This window comes from Eptesicus fuscus, chromosome 9 (assembly GCF_027574615.1).
Source record: "Eptesicus fuscus isolate TK198812 chromosome 9, DD_ASM_mEF_20220401, whole genome shotgun sequence".
NCBI lineage: Eukaryota > Metazoa > Chordata > Mammalia > Chiroptera > Vespertilionidae > Eptesicus > Eptesicus fuscus.
Genome location: NC_072481.1, coordinates 22,447,587 through 22,466,173, shown reverse-complemented (window position 1 = coordinate 22,466,173; position 18,587 = coordinate 22,447,587). Strand labels below are relative to the sequence as shown.

Below are 18,587 nucleotides of genomic sequence, written 5' to 3'. Positions count from 1 at the left end.
ACGCGTGTCATAGGTTCGCCATCACTGGCCTAGACTATGGTAAGCATATAAATGTTAACTATTGTTATTATTATTATTCTACCCAGAATAAGATTTATCTATCAATTACTTGAGCCAATAGTTTTCCATCCTGCTACTAACATGCTAGTTATTACACAACTAGAGGCCGGGTGCACGAATTCGTGCACAGGTGGGGTAAGGCGGCCGCCCCAGCCTTGATCGGGGCTGGCCAGCAGGTGGGGGGAGGACGTGGGAAGTTAGCCACCAGCCCCGCCCCCATCAGGCCGGTTGGCCGGCCACATTGCATGTTATAGCAACCGGTTCCGATCGCTTGGCTTTTATACACAGAGATACGAATTCTTATCCGAGGACCATGATTTCAATACAGGGATAAAATCAGAAAATGATCACGAAACTTAGATTTATCGTTTTCTGGAATCATTAACTCTAAAAATTATATTGAATATCAGCACTTAGTTTCCTTCATTAAAAAAATTAGAACTTTCAGAGATATCAACAAGGTTAATAAATCCATGGACTTGGTATTTAAACACAAGAAAGCGTTTAGAAACACCTTTACTACCAGATCTCTAAAATTACTTGCTACATAAAAATGTGTAGGGGTATTTTTTCTGTCTTTACTTTAAAATTATACCAACCTCCCTGAGATAGAGTCTTCTTCTCTTCATCTTCTACAATCATTTCTGCCATCTCAAGGAGATCAGCTTCAAATGGATGTGAAGGGAGCTTTTCGTTAAGGTCTTCAATACTCTCAGTGGTTTTATCTTCATTATCCGTTGAGGATGGAATAAGCATTGGGACAGGCATCTGAAAGATCAAGGATGGACTGAAGAGTTTCTTGAGCTATAGGTTCATCATTAAAAGTATTATTTGCGAGATGATTTAAGTACTAAAATAATAAATTTAAGATATTTTTCTATTGCTGATAATAAAAGTACTATTGCTAGTTTGCTTTTATAAGAATACAGCCATTTAAATAAAAATTCAGTATGAGCTTTCCTGCAAACTCAAAATGTGTGTCTGAATTCTCCACATGGATAATTATCTAACACCTTTGTTTTGCTTTTGATTATATTTCTTGCTTAATATTTTCACACAACTGTTTCCCTTAAAAATTCAATACTGAGGAAAACTATATTTCTAATAACAAAATCAATACATTTTTCTTTAATAAAAAGTAAGAATCATGTAAATCATAATGTTCATCTTTTCAAACTTTCTAGAATCTAGTGTTCTGACACACACACAATTTCTGATCTTTTTCTGAGATTTATGATTTTGTGGAATCATTAACACTAAAAAGTGTATTGAGCCGAAACCGGTTTGGTTCAGTGGATAGAGCGGCGGTCTGCGGACTAAAAGGTCCCAGGTTCGATTCCGGTCAAGGGCATGTACATTGGTTGCGGGCACATCCCCAGTAGGGGGTGTGAAGGAGGAAGCTGGTCGATGTTTCTCTCTCATCGATGTTTCTAGCTCTCTATCCCTTTCCCTTCCTCTCTGTAAAAAATCAATAAAATATATATTTTTAAAAACAGTGTATTGAATATCAGTATTTATTTATATGAAACAATATAAAAAAGCTACCTTATAGCCTTCTCTGACATGGTAAGGTACAAATAGAAGCAGTCCTTTATATACTACACATTAAATAATATGGTTATACAATAATAGCTAACCAGAGTCAGGTGTATTTTACCAACAAGTGAAAAGTTTCTTATGAAACTGTTAAAATTTTATTAGAGGAAAATGTGTACTGACTTAATCTTAGCATCTGCATAATTACTCACTGGAACTGGAATTCCAAATGGGACTGGTGCATATTGAGTATACAGATGAAGAGGTATGGGCACAAACACTGGTACAGGAACTGGCACCACAATGACCTGGGACGGGCTTAGAGTGTCTTCTAATGAAAAAAAGCACAAAAACAAAGAGGGTTAGAAACAACATTTTAATAATTACTTAATAAATATTTTTTAAAAGTATACAGAGATTTATAGTTCAAGAGAAATATAATCTGTGATACCAAGTGTTCATAAAAAGAAGAAATGCCCTAGCTGGTTTGGTTCAATGGATAGAACGTCAGCATGCAGACTGAAGGGTCCTAGGTTAAATTCCAGTCAAGGGCACATGCCCAGATTGCAGGCTCGATCCCCAGTGTGGGGTGTGCAGGAGGCAGCCAATAAATAAATCTCTCTCATCATTGATATTTTATCTTTCTCCCTCTCCCTTCCTCTCCAAAATCAATAAAAATATATTCTAAAAAAAAAAAGAATAACTAAAGTAGCAAAGAAAGGTTTTGAGTATAGCACTAACAAAAAAGTGGGCAACACAATGATTATAAATGATATAAAGATAAAATTAATGAAAGATATAATGTGGATGAATAAAGGGAAGGATGGGAACAGTGATCACAGATGAGGGGTATGGAAAACTGTTAACATGAATAAGTAGATTATGATAAAGAGCAGACTGAATAAGTAGAAGGGCCACTTTTGTGAAATCATTTCTAGTAGTAGTGGGGAGCAATTACAGATCCTTTAGCACAAAGTAATGTGACAAAAATAGCATTAAAGAGATTAACTTGGCTGCCAGTAGTGCACAGAGTAAAAGTATATAAAGTGTAAAAGTAGGAGACAATTAAAATATGTAGAGCTAACATGATGAAGGCTTGAACTAAGGTGACAATGATACCTAGAAAAAACATAGGTGTGTGTTGTGTGTGTGTATGTATGTGTGTGTGTATATACACACACAAACACACACACTAGAGGCCCGGTGCACGAAATTCGTGCATGAGGTGGGGGGGGCTGTCCCTCAGCCCAGCCTGCACCCTCTCCAATCTGGGACCCCTCGAGGGATGTCAGACTGCCTGTTTAGGCCTGATCCCAGGACGGCTGGCTCCCAACTGCTCGCCAGCCTGGCTTCCTGATTGCCCCTAACTACTTCTGCCTGCCAGCCTGATCAGCCCCTAACCACTCCCCTGCCAGCCTGATTGATGCCTAACTGCTCCCTTGCCAGCCTGTTTTCCCCTAACTGCCCTCCGCTGCAAGCCTGGTCACCCCAAACTGCCCTCCCCGGCAGGCCTGGTCCCCCCCCAACTGCTCTCCCCTGCAGGCCTGGGTCCCTCCCAACTGCCTTTCCCTGCAGGCCTGGTCGCCCCCAACTTCCCTCCTCTGCCGGCTTGGTCACCCCTAACTGCCCTCTCCTGTAGGCTTGATCGCCCCCATCTACCCTCCCCTGCTGGCCATCTGGTGGTGGCCCTCTTGTGTCCACATGGGGGCAGCCATATTGTGTGTTGGAGTGATGGTCGATCTGCATATTACTCTTTTATTAGATAGGGTAGAAGCCTGGTGCACGGGTGGGGTCCAGCTGGTTTGCCCTGAAGGATGTCCCGGATCAGGGTGGGGGTTCCCTTGGGGCGTGGGGCGGCCTCGGCAAGGGGTCTGTGGTGGTTTGCAGGCCGGCCACACCCCCTGGTGACCCAAGTGGAGGCCCTGGTATCTGGGGTTTATTTATCTTCTACAATAGAAACTTTGTAGCCTGGAACAGAGCCAAGCCTCCTGTTCACTCCATGGCAGCAGCCATTTCTGTTGGGACTTATGTATTTTCTATAATTGAAACTTTGTAGCCTTAAGCGGAGGCTTGGGCCAGCCAGGATGTGTGGAAAACTTGGCTTCCTCCATTGCCGGGGGCAACCCTAGCCTCCTGCTCTTTCCAGCTCCGTGGATGCTGCCATTTTTGTTTGGATTTATGTATCTTCTATCATTGAAACTTTGTAGCCTTGAGTGGAGGCCTAGGCCGGCAAGGGCAGGCGAAAAGCTTGCCTTCCTCCATTGCCAGGGAAACCCAAGCCTCCCTCCTGCTCTCTGTGGCGGTAGCCATCTTGGTTGGGTTTATTTGCATACTCGCTCCTGGTTGGCTTGTGGGCGTGGCTTGTGGGTGTAGCAGAGTGATGGTTAATTTGCATGTTACTCTTTTATTAGATAGGATATGACTAGAAGTCCCATGCACGAAATTCGTGCACGGGTAAAGTCCCAAGGACTGGCCAGTGATCAGGGCTGATTGGGGCCTTCCAGCTGCTGGCCAGGGCCTTCCTTCTGGCTCCCGACTGCTGACCAGAACCTTCCGTAATTTTGCGCCATCCCCTTGTGGTAAGTGCACGTCATAGCGATCGAACTTGTCTCCAGAACTCTTGCGGGGACACTTTGCATATTAGCCTTTTATAGATATAGATAGATAGATAGATAGATAGATAGACAGACAGACAGACAGATAGATAGATATGCTAAGGTATTAGAACTTGGAAACTAACCTAATATGAGCAGAGAAAAGTAGGAAGGATGGAGGATTCATGTAATTATTTAATAAGTATCTATAGAGTCCTTTCTTTGTGCCAGAAAAATATGCTAACTAACTATAAAATCATTAATGTAGGAGAAAAATCATGGTAGTCACAAAAAGTGGAAAGCTGACAATTCAACTAGGGTTAGAAGTAGGAAATAATACAGGATCAGTTTTATCATGGTGCAGTGGATGTAAAAAGAGTTACCAGAATAGAGATGTCTGATAATCAAGGTACATAATACAAAATAAGAAACTATTGATATAATAAAAATATAGGACTAAGTCACTTATAGCCTGCTATGCCATGTGGTCCATGGACCAGTAGCAGTGACATAATACAGGAGCTTGTGAAAAATGTAAAGCCTTAGGACCCACTGAATCAGAATCTACATAGTCAGATCCCAAAGTAATTCATATGCATATTAATGTTTGAGAAACACTGGCCTATAGGATAACCTTCCAGGATCTAGGAATATAAGATTCCTTTCCAATTGAAAAATTCTGGGGCTTACATTTAACAACAGGAAGAGCTCCACAGACCCATTCCCTAGTGAAACAAGCAAAGCTGGTGAAAACTGCTAAAAACAACCATTTACATTATTTGTAAATTGTCCGTAGGGAATACAGCAAATGGAGAAATATTTATTCAGGAAAATCTACTAAAATTCAGTAAGAACAGTGGTAGTCTTTAACAGTTGATTCACCACCTGCTTCATATCCCCATTCAACAGACTGAAGCTGCATTCTGGGGGTGGATGTAATCAGGAAGAATGTCTTCTCTTCAGTCAGCTCCCAATCAAGAATTACTATATCTCACCAGGAGGAGCAGGCCACCATTACTTCTCATCTCTTGCAACTACAAGTTTAAGAGGTTCATTTCCTGGTGAGTGCTCCCTTCCTCCACCCAGCTCCGACTCACAAGATAGAAGCCCTACTACAAGAATGGCAGGCTAAGAATAGTGGGGTCCAATCATCCTCACTCCAGAAGACTTATAGGGCAAAGATTCCATGCTGGGACAACCAAGCTGAGAAGATCAGAGGCTAGAAGTGGCTCAGTGATTATGCTGGGGGAGGGGGTGCGGGGGGAAGAAAGGTAGTTCATAAGGAAAGAAGCCTTGAAGCTCTCCTCAAAGAAATTTATTTTATTTGAAAAAGAGTATAAAAAAAGTTCAAGCCTAAGGGGAAGACAATAGTTACTCTTGAGGAAAACCAAGATGGTAGCATACGTAAACACCGGAAATTGCTGCCCCGCACAACCACTTCAAAACTACAACTAAAAGACAAAACGGGTATCATCCAGAACCACGAGAAGGCTGGCTGAGTGGAAATTCTACAACTAGAACGGAACAGAAAAGCACAGTGAGACTCAGAAGAGAAGCGGAGGTGCAGAAATGAATTGCAGAGTTACAGAGGCACCCATGCGCACGGAAAGGGCTGGCAACTGAGTACGCTGTTGTCTTTTGCAATCGGGAGGGAGATATAAGTTCCGACTGCTCTGAACTCCAGTTCCGAGCGGGACTCTGGAGACCCAGACTCATATGGGGAGAAACTGGACTGTCTGGCATCGGCAGGAACTCAAGGGCAGCTTTCTCTCAGAGGTGCTTGCAGCGATCATTGTTCCTGCACAGTGCCACAGGACACAGAGACACAGGACCTCTTCCAGGCAGGGCTGATGGTCAGCCATTGCTGTTTGCTCCACCCTGGTGATTCCCTGAGATCCCGTCCCACCCAATTTGTGCACAGAGGCTTTTGCATATGAATGGCCTGGCCCTTTGCAATCTGAAACCTAACGTACTGCAGATGGGTCAAAAAGCCCAAGAGCCGCCAAAAGAAGACCCAAGGCTTGACAACAGCTTGCATTGTTTCACAACTGGGCCTCATGTGGGCACCTCCAAACCCCAAACAAAGAGAAGGAATCTGAAAATCTCTCTGTAGCTCCTGCTGGGTAACCTCTCTCCTTGGAGATCCAAGTGCTCATATACCCAGTGGTCAGAGAGAGACCATCCAGATTACAACTCTTCAGATCCATAAGAGACACACTCAGGGGGCAGATTCAGTGAGCACCAAAGCCCCACTGAAGCAAGTCTTGCCCCATAAGGGTGCCTCCAGCACAGAAGTTCTCCCATCATAGACATAACTGATCCTCACAGCCAATTGGCCTGGAGGTCAATTCCTCCCAGTGATACCAACAACAATCAAGGACTAACTACAACAAGACTGTGCTCACAGCCCACAAAGGGGTGCACCAAGAGTGCCCACCTCAGGTAATTAGTGAGGCTGAGCCACTGGGCCCTATAGGACACTTAGCACATAAAGCCACACTATCAACACAGGGAAGCAGCCAAAATGCGGAGACAAAGAAACAGGTCACAAATGAAAGAAATGGAGGATACAGAGTTCAAAACCTTGGTTATAAGGTTACTCAAAAATCTTCTAGAAACCACCGATAAATTTAGTGAGACCCTAGAGGATATGAAAAAGGACCAACTAGAAATTAAGCATACACTGACTCAAATAAAGAATAATATACAGAGATCCAACAGCAGACGAGAGGATCCTAAGAATCAAGTCAAAGATTTGAAATATGAAGAAGCAAAAAACACCCAACCAGAAAAGCAAAAAGAGAAAAGAATCCAAAAATATGAAGATAGTGTAAGGAGCCTCTGGGACAACTTCAAGCATACCAACATCCGAATTATGGGGGTGCCAGAAGAAGAGAAAGAGCAAGATATTGAAAAGCTATTTGAAGAAATAATGACAGAAAACTTCCCCCACCTGGTGAAAGAAATAGACTTACAAGTCCAGGAAGTGCACAGAACCCCAAACAAAAGGAATCCAAAGAGGACCACACCAAGACACATCATAATTAAAATGCCAAGAGCAAAAGACAAAGAGAGAATATTAAAAGCAGCAAGAGAAAAACAGTTACCTACAAGGGAGTACCCATACGATTGTCAGCTGATTTCTCAACAGAAACTATGTAGGCCAGAAAGGAGTGGCAAGAAATATTCAAAGTGATGAATAGCAAGAACCTACAACCAAGATTACGCTACCCAGCAAAGCTATCATTCAGAATTGAAGGTCAGATAAAGAGCTTCACAGATAAGAAAAAGCTAAAGGAGTTCATCACCGCCAAACGAGTATTATATGAAATGCTGAAGGGTATTCTTTAAGAGGAGGAAGAAGAAAAAAAGGTAAAGACAAAAACTATGAACAACAAAGTGACAAGAAATACATATCTATCAACAAGTGAATCTAAAAATCAAGTGAATAAAAAATCTGATGAACAGAATAAACTGGTGAATATAATAGGATCAGTGGCATAGAAAGGGAGTGGACTGCCCTAGCTGGTTTGGCTCAGTGGATATAGCATTGGCCTGCGGGCTGAAGGGTCCCAGGTTCGATTCTGGTCAAGGGCACATGCCCCAGTTGCAGGCTTCATCCCCAGTAGGGGGCGTGCAGGAGGCATCTGATCAGTGATGCTCTCTCATCATTGATGTTTCTATCTCTCTCTTTCTCTCCCTTCCTCTCTGAAATCAATAAAAATGTTTTTTAAAAAAAAGAAAGGGAGTGGACTGACAATTCTCGGGGAAAAGGGGTGTGGGGGGTGTGGGAAGAGACTGGACAAAAATCATACACCTATGGATGAGGACAGTGGTCGGGGGAGGGTCAGGGCAGAGGGTGGGGAGGGAACCGGGTTGAGGGGAACTATGGAGGGAAAAAAGAGGAACAACTGTAATAATCTGAACAATAAAGATTTATTAGAAAGAAAAATAAATAAATGAATGAGAAATGAAAAAACAAATAGTTACTCTTAATTAAGATCCTATCTATATAATTCCAAAGTTGATACTTCCTCCATGATATTAAGGAAATTAAATGAAATGTTCACAGTATGGTATAATCAATTAACTGCCTTCTCTCTGTCATAACTTGTTAAATCTCAGATGGTGAAAATACCTAACTCACAGGGATGTTGTGAGAACTAAATTCAACAATGTATATTAGCAACCAAACACATTACCTAGGAAATAGTAGGCACTCAATTAATATAGGCAGACCCCACATTCCTTTCCCTTAAAAAAATTAAATGAAGAAAGTACAAGAAATATACCTGTCTGGCATTCTTTGTTTTGGGTATGTGGTTTGCATGAGGTGGCTTTAGTCTGTGTGATGGGTTTGCACAATAAAGCTTTATTCTTCAAAAGTCTTGGAGGCTGGGAAGGTGGCAGTTTCAGGGCATCTGTTTGTGTACTTGCCTAGTTAAAAACAAAATCAAAAGAAATAAAAAATTAATCAAAGAAACTAAAGACGTTTTAAAAAGCTTACCATTAATTACAGAAAAGATTATAATTTCTAAAGGAATATTATATTAGAATTACATGGAAAACACAGTACACACTCCTGAAATAGCAATACAGCAGTATTTTAATAACTACATATTGATTCTAAATATATCTATTTACCAATTCTGTTCACCAAGAAAAATGCTATACCTATTATTGTAAGCCATTGTTAATTAAGCACAAAGCTGGGAGAGTTTAACATGAGAACTGTTTTTCTTGACTAAGTCTTAGAAGCCTTATTTTCAAGATAACTAGAAATAACAGAATCATTTATGATCACTTCAGGGACTTGAAAATAAGATGATACCAATGGTATCCCAGAAACCAGGAAACAGTTAAGAAATGCCACTGTTTAAGTCATAAGATTTTCTCATTATTTATTTTAAAAGAAAAGAAAAAAATATTGAGTTAAAAAAAAAAGTAATGCTTGTTTACCGCATACTCTTCACTGGGTAGAAAACAAACTACATTTTATAAACATCTTATTTACAATCTGACTACATTACAAATGCTCCCAAAACCTTTCATGCCTAACTTCTGTGTAATTAACTTTAATTTTGTACAACAATAAAAAACTTCAGTAACTACAAAGATAGCAAACATTCAAAGAAATTAAAGTGTATAAAACACATAATTAAGTAACCAAAAATCTTATTCCTGAACAAATATTAAATGAGCTCACAAAATGTATTTTATATAATAAATAAATAATAATAAAGGGCAAAGTAGTTTAGACATATTTATCCGACATCAAAATGGAACATAAATACAGTGGCAATACCAATAAAAATAAAACTTACATCTCCAATGATTTTCGCTGTTACTGTTGGAACTGCACCTGATATAAATTAAAATATATATTTAGGATCTTACAAAATTAAACATTAGCATTAAAAGCTGATTATTAGACAACTAGAGGCCCAGTGCATGAAATTTGTTCACTGATAGGGTCCCTAGCAGCTGCCGGCTGGCAGCCAGGGCCTCCCTTCCTTTCCCCGGCTGGCCCCGCCCCCTGGTCAAACCCCTGGATACAATTTGCATAGTACTCTTTATAATAAAATATGCACCACCTTAATTTAACTCATGGAAAGACCAGCATCTAAAGTATAATATGAGAAAAAAAATCTGGAAATTATGAAAAGACTAATGCCTACCAGCACACAGTGAGCCACCATTCCTAATATGAATACATCCAACATCCTATATTATAAAAGGCTAATATGCAAATTGTCCCCTAGACTGGGAGTTCGACCAGGGGGCAGGGCCAGCCTGCTAACTGCCCATGGCCCCTCCCCCTAGTTGGCCCCCCAACCCCAATTGGGGCTGGCCAGCCGGACCCCACCCATGCAGGAATTCATGCACCGGGCCTCTAGTATGATAATGACCACTGATGGCAAAAAGATAGAGAACCACTATATTCACCTCAAAAAGGCTAGATAAATGCTTTCAAATTAGGTTATACCTTGTAGAACGCTGTTAGAATTCACTGTGGGCTGAGCAGCAGGAGCACTTGCTAATGACACTACATTAGCTATAACTGGAGTTGAGTCTTTTCTTAATGATGGGGGCCCTGCTGAAGCAGCTGACACCATGGAAACACTTGCTGATTAAAATAAAAGCAATTTTAAAACTTAATGTAATTTATATGCACATACATAAAAACCAACATCTCAAGGTTAAACAATGCTTTTAAGTTAGAGTAAATTCTGTTGAAGCAGAGTCACCTCAGGACTAACAAGTGTGTTTTTTTTTTATTTTTTAATTAGTGAAACTTAATATTCTGTGTACTTTATCTTGCATAACTACGCAGATGATACATTTAAGAGGCCATTTGATTTTAGGTTGTTCTTTTTATACTCTCAAATCCTGTTTTATGAAAGTCAAGGTGTACATATCCAATTATAATACATCAATTGCCATTCTTTTCCATAAAGTTCTTAAAAGTTTATTTGATTCATTATGCTTAGAGAAAAATTAAATAAATCATTTTTACTGGGCTTTAATCTCAAGGGTTAAACAAAAAATTATCTAAATGTTAACATCATGCGAAAAGAATGAAATTTATGTTTCATGAAATTGCTGACAATTATTTAATGTTCCCAATCTGTAGACATAGTTAGTCCCCTACACCAATGAAAGACTAAAGTTTAATTTTACCTGCATTGTTTTGTGAAGGTGGGTCACACATACTTTGCTGATTACAGAACATCAAGATACAAAGCAGGTTACAGAAATGTTTCATTTCTCCCCGCCATTTCAAGGACTCGCTGAGTTTACCCTGTCGCTTACAACCATCACATTTGGCCATCTGAAAAAGAAACAAAAGATGGTAAAAGAGTAAGAAACAAATTATCTGTGGTCTGACAGAATAAAATCAGGATACATGTAACAAGTGAGAAAAATAACTCAGAATTTAAGTCAAAAAAATGAAGTTTAATTATCTTAAAGTGGTAAATATTTATTTATATATCAATGATTTTATACTAAGCATTAAAAAGTCATATTATACAGATGGAATTAAACTATAATTAAAAAAACAGTGAAATAAGATCTACCTTCCTCAAAGACTTCAGAAAACAAATTCATTTTAATTAAATGATAAATGAATAAAATTATAATTTTAAATATTTAATGTCAAGACTGTTATGTCTTCTCCATGGGAATTACAAAAAAAATATAACTTCAGTGACATTAAAGTCTTCCAAAATCTTAATTTAATGCTAGAAAACATAATACATTTAATCTTAAAAGTTTAAATAATTAAATTGTACTTCATACTTGGTCAAAAAATTAAATAAGGGAATAATGTACGCCCTAATTTGATAAAACCATAAATGTGAATCATATTTACCTGGTAAAACAGAACTGTATATTTGGACATACATTCTTCACAACAGAACTCTTCCACCTTCCCCCCCAAATTACTCTGTACCAATTTGGGAGATGTCTGTAAACAATAACTGCACATTTTACAGTGATTTCCCCATAGCTTGGCCAAGTCATGTTTATAAAGCAATTTGCAACCTAAAAAAATCAGGAAAGATAAAATTAAAATTAGGCAAAAATATTAAGTATCTCCATCTTTAATTTAAATGCCCTATAGTAAAGTTTCCACAATTGGGTCTTCACCAATTAGATAAAGAGATCAATATATAGGGCCAATACTATCATTTAAAAAATATTATAGTGCCCAGCCGGTGTGGCTCATAGTTGAGCATTGACCTATGAATCAGGAGGTCACACGCTTCAATTCCTGGTCAGGGCATATGCCTGTGTTGTGGGCTCGATCTTCAGTGTGGGGCGTGCAGGAGGCAGCTCATCAATGATTCTTCATTGCTTTTTCTATCTTCCTCTCCCTCTCCCTTCCTCTCTAAAATCAATAAAATAAAATAAAAACATTAAAAATATATTATAGTGCATCTCATATAGTAAAAGTCAATTTGTTAAAATACTTTATTGGTACTAGAGAAAGAGGAAGGAAGAGGGAGAGAGAGAGAGAAACATCAATGAGAGAAACATATCAACATTGATTGGCTTTCTCCAGCACACCCCACACCAGGGATCAAGCATGTCACCCAGGCACTTGCCCTGACCAGGAATCACAAAGGCAACTTCTCAGTGCACAGGTCGACATCCAGCCACTGAGCCACACCAACTAGGCTAAACGTCAATTTGTTTAATGAAACTTGTTTAATTTGGGTATGTGATATCACAATGCAAAATGTATTTTTGTGTGTGTGTTGTGGTCAAAAGGTTTGAAATCCACTAATCTAGTAGGCTAATCCTGTGCAGTTTTAGAATACTACAAAACATTCTAAACATTTAAGATAAGTCATTTAAACGAAGAAGAAAGTCTATCTCATACTAATTTGCAAATTCAGATTATTTATGTTCATAAACATAATGGTAAAGTATAATCTTAGGATGCTACCAAATTTAAGGAGTTCCCTTTAGAAGCACCAGAATTGTCACATTACCATCATCCTCTGCAATATACTTGGAGGATTGTTTCCTTCATTTTAACATTTTAATGATATGAAGAATATGATCAGAAAAAATTGAACAAAGCATAAACAAACAAAAAGGGTTTGGTATTATACAAAGAGGATAAAATAAACCCACATAGTTACAGCTTAAATCATCAACTACTGTTAAAAGAACCAACATGCTTAAGTAGGTAAGATAATCTTCTCTCTTTACCTTCACTACAGAAAGACTTGTCAGCACCTGAGAATCTCACAGTCTCCTTTAAAATTTTCTCAATTTTACAATATTCACACATTGCCATTACATGATTTATTTTTTTATATTCATCAGAACAATTCTTGCCACAGAACTGAAACATTTTACCCTGAAAAGAAAAATCAAGTACTAATTAAACATTTATCTTACGGAAATCTTTATCCCTCTTATTTTCAAAACAAATAGTGCAATTTTGAGAAATAAAAAGCCAGAAACAATTTTACAGATACGTCAGTTTATACTCAAATCCTTTATCATGACCCTATACTTTACCTTATAGTCAAGAAGTTCCGGTTTTGTGCCAAAAAGACGGGTGCAGTGCTGACACTTAAGTTTTACAACACTTCGTGCAAACCCAACATGTTGAGACTGGGCAGCAAGACGCTGGAGACCAGCTGCAGCAGAGCTATTGATGGAGGTAGGAGAAACAGCAGAGGTGTTACCTCCTCCTGCTGACACTGTTGAACCTCTGGGGATGCTTACAATTACTTGGCCCTGAGACAAGGGCACTACCGAAGAATTCATTCCTGTTGGTTTGTTAAACAAATTCTGGAAAAAAGAGAAAAAACAAGATCAATCTCATAATTTGTTCGAACAAGGCAGTACTGACTGTCTAAGTATATCAAGCACAGTTCTAAGCACCTAAGATACATGTGACAATAGGCAAAAATTCCTGCCTGTGAGCAGCTTATACTTGAAAGGGGGGAGTGTCATCTATAAATAAAAATAAAATAATTCAAAAATAATATATTCCCAAAAGATACTCTAGGAGATAATAGTACCATTAATTTTATAGAAGGCAGTTAAATGACATGCCTCCAAATACAGAATAGGATGAACCAAAGAATCCAAATTTAAAAGGACTTAAATAGTAGAAATTTAGGCAATCCAGGCACTAGCAAACACCTAATAAGTTTACATTACTATACAGTTGTAGGCAACTCACTCACTGGAGAAGAGAAAGGTTCCTGAAGCCATACCTGGAATGCTACCACACAACTGTAGCTGCAGAAGTTGCGTATACTTCCATCTGACATGGCTAGGTGATACTGAGGGATTGCTGAAGTCTTACAACTGTTACACTGAACTTGTACACCTTAGCAAATCAAAGTAAAACTAATGAGTAATATATATATATGTACATATATATAAATTTACAAAAATGTATGAAAATATAAGTAAATATTGTATAAGATATAAAAATTCAGGAGCCAGATCAAGTTGCAAAAACTGAAACTAAACTTAATCACAGCACATACAGACAAAAACTAACAACATAAAAAATATTTCTTTTAAAGTTGTCAGTCTATCTGGAAACTATAAGATATATAAATCCTGAAATAAATCAGGTGTGAAAAAGAAAATACATTAAAGAAGCCACATGAAATTCTTTTGCTAAGGACGGATGCACTAATAAACAAGCCAGTAAACAAACATAAAAAAAAGCAATCAGGTAATAGGTGATATTTTATAACACAAATCTGAAATATTTTAAATTTGCCTTAAAAGACAAGCAAATTTGGACAAAAACCTGTACTATATAAACAAAGCAATAACTGTAACTTTTCTAATGATTATATAAATATAGTTTACAAAACCAATATTACCTGCAGAAGTAACCATTTTAACTCTGTAAGCAGATAAGCAATTAACAGAACAGAAAAGCTCTGTCTTTCCCAAGCTATTGGTATTTTCAATCATTTCTGCTGAGGATCTCAATGATTTGCAAAGCGCACATGGTGTAATTTTGGCTGATTTCTATTAAAAGAATAAAATAACATTCATTTTTACCAAATTACAAGTAAAAGCATAATTCTTTGAAATGTTTATACTTAACACTGTTGAAATATTTTAAATTAGTGGCTTTCAAACTTTTATAATTACAATCCTCAATAAGAAATAAATTTTACATAGAGGCCCAGTACACACATATTTCTGAGGTTTTGTGTTTGCATTTTATAAAATGTGTCAGGTTATATACTAGGTGCTATCTCATTCTTACTTCATATATAACCTAAAAATACCTCAGTGACATAGGTATTTTAATACCTATTTACAGACAAGAAAAATGGATTCAAGAAGTTTAATTGCTTTCCCAAAGTAAAATTCTATATGAATATAATGTCTGGGAATCAAACATTGTATACTTTACTTCTAAATCCAAGTTCTTTCTCTATAAGGTACATATTAATATGTCAAAAATTTAACTAGCCGAAACCGGTTTGGCTCAGTGGATAGAGCGTCGGCCTGCGGACTGAAAGGTCCCGGGTTCGATTCCGGTCAAGGGCATGTACCTTGGTTGCGGGCACATCCCCAGTAGGGGGTGTGCAAGAGGCAGCTGATCGATGTTTCTCTATCATCGATGTTTCTAACTGTCTATCCCTCTCTCTTCCTCTCTGTAAAATATCAATAAAATATATTAAAAAAAAATTTTAACTAATATTGGCTAAATTATAAGTAATAAAATAATTTAAAATTAAAATGTTTCAACCTATTGTTCCTTCTATTGTGGAATATGAACCATCTTTCCATTGACTGAATCCAAGCAACTTTTATTACTTGATACAATATCAGGAAAACATTTGGACAAAGATAAAACACATGAAAATACTGTCTGGGTTTTTCCCCACATGAGAGCAAAATCAAGATTTCCTAAAGGAGGCTAAACCCCCCCTCTTTTTTTTTAATCCTCACCCAAGGATACTTTTTCCATTGATTTTTATAGAGAGTGGAAGGGAGAGAAAAGAGATAGAGAAACACCGAAGTGAGAGAGACACACCAATTGGTTGCATCCCACATGACCCGGACCAGGACTGAGAGACTGCACCCGAGGTACATGCCCTTGACCGAATCAAACCTGGGACCCTTCAGTCCACAGGCCAACACTCTATCCACTGAGCCAAACTAGCTAGAGCAAGAAGCTAAGCCCTTTTAATATGTTTGTATATTAGTCAGAAATAAATGGAAAAACTGTATAATGTTTAAAATTCCAGAATCATTATAAAGTTTTAAGAACAATTTAAGCCTGGCCAGTGTGGCTCAGTTGGTTGAGCCTTACCCCATGCACCAGGAGGTCGCCAGTTCGATTCCCACTCAGGGCACATGCCCAGGTCACGGGCTCAATCCCCAGTAGAGGTCTTGCAGGAAGCAGCAGATTTATGTTTCTATTATCACTCTCCCTCTCCCTTCCTCTCTTTAAAATAAACACACACACACACACACACACACACACACACACACACATTAAAAAAAAAAAAAAAAAGGGCCCACCAGAGTGGCTCAGTGGTTGAGCATCGACCTATGAACCAGGAACTCACGATTTGATTCCCGGTGGGCCCGTGTTGCGGGCTCAATCCACTATGTGGGGCGTGCAGGATGCAGCCAAACGGTAGTTCTCTCTCATCATTGATGTTTCTCTCTCTTTTCCACTTTGAAATCAATAAAATCCACACTAATAAAAGAGTAAGATGCAAATTGACCGTACCTTTGTGACACCCACCAGCCAATCAGGAGTGAGTATGCAAACTGACACAACGAAGATGGTGGGTTAATTTGCATACACAGGCATTGAGCGGCTGGGGGCGGGGTGTTCCACTCCGCCCCAGCCGCTCCAGGCCTCTGGGCAGCATGGGAAGGTGAAAAGGCGGCTCTGGGCCAGAGTGAAAAGGTGGCTCCAGCTGGAGCGAAAATGGTGCCAGCAGCCAGGGGAAGGAAGGCCCATTCTTGCATGAATCTTCGTGCATTGGGCCTCTAGTATATATATGTAAAAAGAACAATTTAAATAAAGTTCCCAATAACATTATTAAATTCACAAATTTTAGTTGACTGTATAAAAATTCACTCTCCTAAAAAAACATATGATCAGCAAATGCACTGAAACAGAAAGCCATTGTAAAATTTTAAATGTAAAAAGTTTTTACTATTCTTTTGTACTTATCAATTTTAAAATCTAATTTACGATCAAAATTTACTAACAAAATATAAATCAAGTACAAAACTGCATTAGACATTTGTCATACTAGAATTCACCCAATTCATTCTCTACAACCCTTAATTCACAATATAATATATAACCCACATTTATTTTTCTTATTACATGAAGAGAAGAAAAAAACTCTTTAATAATTAATGGTAAGATTTTTATTTTCTGAATTGCAATTTCAATCATATGGATTTGATTTCAAGAATACATATGCAACTTGGACATTACCCTAGCAAGTAAAATGTGTATATGTATATATGCAAAGCAAACTATATTTCAAAGAACAGAAGTCTAACACCAATCAGATGGTGCATTATTTTTTTTCTTCTTTGCACTCCTCTGCATTTTCAAAATATTCTTCAAAAACATGAATCATATATGAAATAAAAGTCATACCTAAAAACATGTATTTCAAATGCATGAAAAGAAATATATGTCACTTCCCTGGCTGGCATATTCAGTGGTTAGAACACTGGCCCACACACCAAAGGGACTAGGATAAATTCCCAGTCAAGGAATTGAAGGTTCAATCCCTGCCTTAGTTCCCAAGTCAGGGTACATGTGGGAGGCAGCCAACTGATGCTTCTCTCTCACATTGAAGTTTTCCTTTCTTTCTCTCTCCCCAATTCCACTCTAAAAAAAAAAAAAAAGTAAATGGAAAAGATACCCTTGGGTGAAGATTAACCAAAGAAAGTAATGTATGCTGCCCTAACTGGTTTGGCTCAGTGGATAGAGCATCGGCCTGCAGACTGAAGGGTCCCAGGTTCAATTCCAGTCAAGGGCATGTACCTTGGTTTTGGGCACATTCCCAGGAGGGAGTGTGCAGGAGGCAGCTGATTGATGTTTCTCTCTCATCGATGTTTGTAACTCTCTATCCCTCTCCCTTCCTCTCTGTAAAAAATAAATAAAATATATATTTTAAAAAAAAGAAAGAAATGTATGCTACTTATAAAACTCTTGTTATAAAGTTTTTGACAGGCATTCATTCGACAACTACTATTTATATGTACAAATACTAATTAAGGTAATAATATTTTAATATTTTTGTGACATTTTCATAAATAATTTCCACCAAAAAATTTAGATACCCCTAAAATAAACAAAGTCATCAGGATTATATAGGGTCATGTACCTGCTTATATGCTGTAACGCACGTTGAGCTACAAAACTTCTTAGACTGTCCCTCTATCTGAAGCATGTGGCATTGTCCAGAGCCACTGTAACAGTAACCCCCACAGTTCTCACAACAGTTCATGGTGAGGTTGTTAGCAGAGCGAAATTTAGAGAAGCAGGCATCACTGCAAAGTTTATGTACCACATTTTGGTAATTAACTTCATGTCGAATCTAGGAATTAAGAAATAACAAAATACAAACAACAAGCAGAGACCATCAAAACTTTTCTTTCAGCACAAGCATTAGACCCCTTACCCCAATAAAATAAAAAGATAACTTACCACAGCATTCTTCTGACACATGCTGCATTTGGTTGAAATGCTATTCGTATTTATGGTAACAACAGGTTTTCTTTTCAGTTCATATGTTGATAAACATGACTGGCTGCAAAAATCTTTACTACTGGTGGTATTTTCAAACTGGGCACTGATCACATCCTTCGGATTTAAAATGTCTCTAAAGATAAAATAAGCCA

General features: G+C 38.2%; 1 protein-coding gene across 4 annotated transcripts in view; it reads right to left on the bottom strand.

Moving 5' to 3' along the window:
* ZMYM4 (zinc finger MYM-type containing 4) overlaps positions 1–18,587 on the bottom strand; it is a 134,884-nt gene that overhangs the window by 26,996 nt on the left and 89,301 nt on the right. For all 4 annotated transcript variants that reach the window (XM_054720520.1, XM_054720523.1, XM_054720521.1 and 1 more), the window contains exons 8-20: positions 18,394–18,568; positions 18,071–18,283; positions 14,564–14,714; positions 13,937–14,052; positions 13,230–13,505; positions 12,915–13,065; positions 11,566–11,738; positions 10,872–11,022; positions 10,177–10,317; positions 9,515–9,552; positions 8,483–8,627; positions 1,809–1,927; positions 660–828 (exon numbers count right to left, since the gene is read on the bottom strand). In XM_054720520.1, the coding sequence (XP_054576495.1) occupies positions 660–828; positions 1,809–1,927; positions 8,483–8,627; positions 9,515–9,552; positions 10,177–10,317; positions 10,872–11,022; positions 11,566–11,738; positions 12,915–13,065; positions 13,230–13,505; positions 13,937–14,052; positions 14,564–14,714; positions 18,071–18,283; positions 18,394–18,568 (2,018 nt within the window). The remainder of the gene's footprint in view (positions 1–659; positions 829–1,808; positions 1,928–8,482; positions 8,628–9,514; positions 9,553–10,176; positions 10,318–10,871; positions 11,023–11,565; positions 11,739–12,914; positions 13,066–13,229; positions 13,506–13,936; positions 14,053–14,563; positions 14,715–18,070; positions 18,284–18,393; positions 18,569–18,587) is intronic.